The 2,930-nt window shown below is 42.8% G+C and overlaps 1 protein-coding gene across 1 annotated transcript; it reads left to right on the top strand.

The window, feature by feature from the left end:
• Positions 1-863: 863 nt before the first annotated feature.
• On the top strand, positions 864-1,817 carry LOC138287006 (olfactory receptor 5J3-like). The gene has a single exon (XM_069227369.1). It carries the CDS (start codon positions 864-866, stop codon positions 1,815-1,817), a length of 954 nt encoding a protein of 317 aa, XP_069083470.1.
• The last annotated feature ends 1,113 nt before the right edge of the window (positions 1,818-2,930 follow it).

Genomic DNA, 2,930 nt, shown 5'->3' with positions numbered 1-2,930 from the left:
ATCGGAAGATGAGTGGGAGAGTGTTTTTTATAGGGCGCACCACACAGCTTATTACTCAGCAGGTACAGAGACAGCCTATAAAGTAGCCTCCTCCTGGTATTACACCCCAAATAGGATCCATGCTTGGGATCATGACAAATCTAGTTTTTGCTGGAGGGGGTGTGGGGGAGGGGTCTCTCTTGTGCATTTACTATGGCATTGTCCCAAACTACACCGGTACTGGAAGGACATAATAGACACTGTGGACATGGCTTTTGACACTCAGATCCCTAGATTTCCTGCGTATATCTTGTTGGGCCTTCCAGGTCCTCTCACTTTTCCCCTGAGATCATTGAAGGGAGGGCAGATGGCTCTGGCCTTGAATGATGCAGTACAGCTGTTGCTATCTGAGTGGGGGACAGAGTGGATCCCGACAACAGTCTTGTGGCTGCACAAGCTCTGGTTTATCCTCGCTATGGAAAAGCTCACCCTGACTTCAAAGAACTTTGGCAACCATTCTTACATATTCTATCCGGGGAGTTTTCAGAGCTGACATGTCCAACTTATTTGAGGGTTCTGAATTTGAATTGAGTGCAGGGGATTGCACCTGCAAGGGGATGTATATATAGGACTAGATTTATATGGTAAAAGAGCCTGAGATTGTTTGATTACTGTATTGTCAGCCAGCAGTGGGGAAACATAGTTGTATTATATATTTAACCTTCTTCTTTTCTATTGTATCGCATGGAGTAAGCTAACAACGAGCCTTTTGGCAATACTGTGATGTAGTGCATATGTGATGTTCTATAATTGAAAAATTAATAAACAGATTTGATCCATAAATATGTTTTCCTTTTCTAGAGCCAGAAAGTCAATGATGCAAGATGGAAATTAAGAATCATACCAGAATAATAGAGTTTGTACTCATCGGTATTACAAGTGAGCCAGATTTGCAAATCCTGCTGTTTGTGCTGTTCCTCTTCATATATTCTCTGACATTGATATGGAACACAGGGATCATCCTGGCGGTCAGAAGCTCCCCCAGTCTACATACTCCCATGTACTTCTTCATCAGTAGCTTATCCTTCCTAGATGTATGGTACTCCTCAACAATCACCCCCAAGATGTTAGTGGATTTTTTGGCAGAAAAGAAGATAATCTCTTTTCTTGGTTGTGCCTTCCAGGTCTATTTCTTTTGTGCCCTTGGCAGCACTGAGACGTTCCTCTTTGCTATCATGGCCCTTGACCGCTATGTTGCCATCTGCAGTCCACTGCTATACTCATCTATAATGACTCACCAGTCTTGTGTTTCTCTTGTTACTGGTGCATATGTCGCTGGTTTTGTACATTCATTCATCGAGACTGGTTACACATTTCATCTCTCTTTCTGTGCCTCCAATGTCCTTCAACACTTCGTTTGTGACTATCCAGCATTGTTCGAACTCTCATGCACAGACGCACGAGTCAACATACTGGTGCTGTTTATCTTTGCCTGTTTTGTCACCATATCCTCTCTCCTGGTCATCTTTATTTCATATGGGTACATAATTGGCACAATACTAAAGATCAGGTCTGTCTCCGGGAGAATGAAGACCTTCTCAACTTGTGCATCCCACCTCACAGCTGTGACACTCTTCTTTGGGACAGTGTTTCTTGTATATCTGTGGCCAAGCACGTCCATGAAGGAGAAGAGGGTAGCTACAGTATTTTACACAGTGGTGATCCCCATGCTTAACCCTCTCATATATAGCCTCAGGAACAAGGAAATTAAATCAGCTTTTAGAAATATTGTGTATCAGAAAAGATTACTTCACTGTAATCATAATCTACATTTATAAAATGCTAAGCACCTGGATGTGCATCTGAACACTACCATTGCTAGGGAAAATTGCTTTCAGAAATATAAATTTTAAGTACTATCTACAGAATTAAACATTCCTCGTGCTGAAGGCCACATTAGGGCAGACCCACCATCTGGCTTCCAGCCTACTACTTGAAAGAACACTTTCTTATCAATTGGCAAATCTGCAATATCAACTAAATGACGGGGCCAAGGTTTTAAGTAACAGCATATTCACAAAAGGAAGCTGACGGGGACGTTCTTCTGCAAGTTAGTAATCTCCTTTAGTGCAGGGTTTTGGAAAACCTGCAGCTTGATTGATTGTTATGCAGGGTCCTGCTAATAAACTGTTCCCACATTCTAGGGTAGCATCAATTATCATTCCAAATATCTCATTCTATCATGTTCCTCCAAGAGATTGTGGGACCTTCCTTGTAGTTAGTACTCATCATTCAAAGTAGAAATTATGGCCCTGACTTAAGCCAAAGTGGCGCAGCGCAGTGCTGCACCAAAAATAGCAGCACCGCACCACTTTTGAAATGCAGGGATGTGCATTATTTAGAGAAACACAGCACTGCCATGCATTTCCCCCTGTGGCGGAGCTAAATTAAGCTACCTGCACGAACGCAGACATCCTTGCACCAAAGTGCAAAGGTGTCTGCATTGAGGGGATAGATTGTTCATGTGCAGGAAGGGACACCTTCCTGAACATAAACAATCTAATATGGCGATTAGGCACTTCTATGTGTGCTGCAAAATGCAGCACACATAGAAGTACCAAAGCTTAATATTGGAAATACTGTTTGTGTGTAGGAAGGGACACCTTCCTACACATAAAGAATCATCCATGCCATTTCCTTCTTCTATGTGTGCTTCATTCTGCAGCACACATAGAAAAAGCAAAAAACGAGGAGGAATAAAAGCATTCCATTCCAAGTTTTGCCATGGTAACACCACTCCTGGTTTAGTGTTAGTTTTTGGCGCTGCCTCAGGTTTACGACATGTTGTAAATCTGAGGCAGCGTAAAAAGCAATTGGTGTTGCGATGGAACGCCCACTGCAACAACCAATGCACACCCCTCACACACAGAAAACTGCGTCAGAGGGGTCTA

The sequence above is a fragment of the Pleurodeles waltl genome, chromosome 4_1 (assembly GCF_031143425.1).
Source record: "Pleurodeles waltl isolate 20211129_DDA chromosome 4_1, aPleWal1.hap1.20221129, whole genome shotgun sequence".
NCBI classification, from domain to species: Eukaryota; Metazoa; Chordata; class Amphibia; order Caudata; family Salamandridae; genus Pleurodeles; species Pleurodeles waltl.
This window is presented reverse-complemented; position numbering and strand designations above follow the sequence as displayed.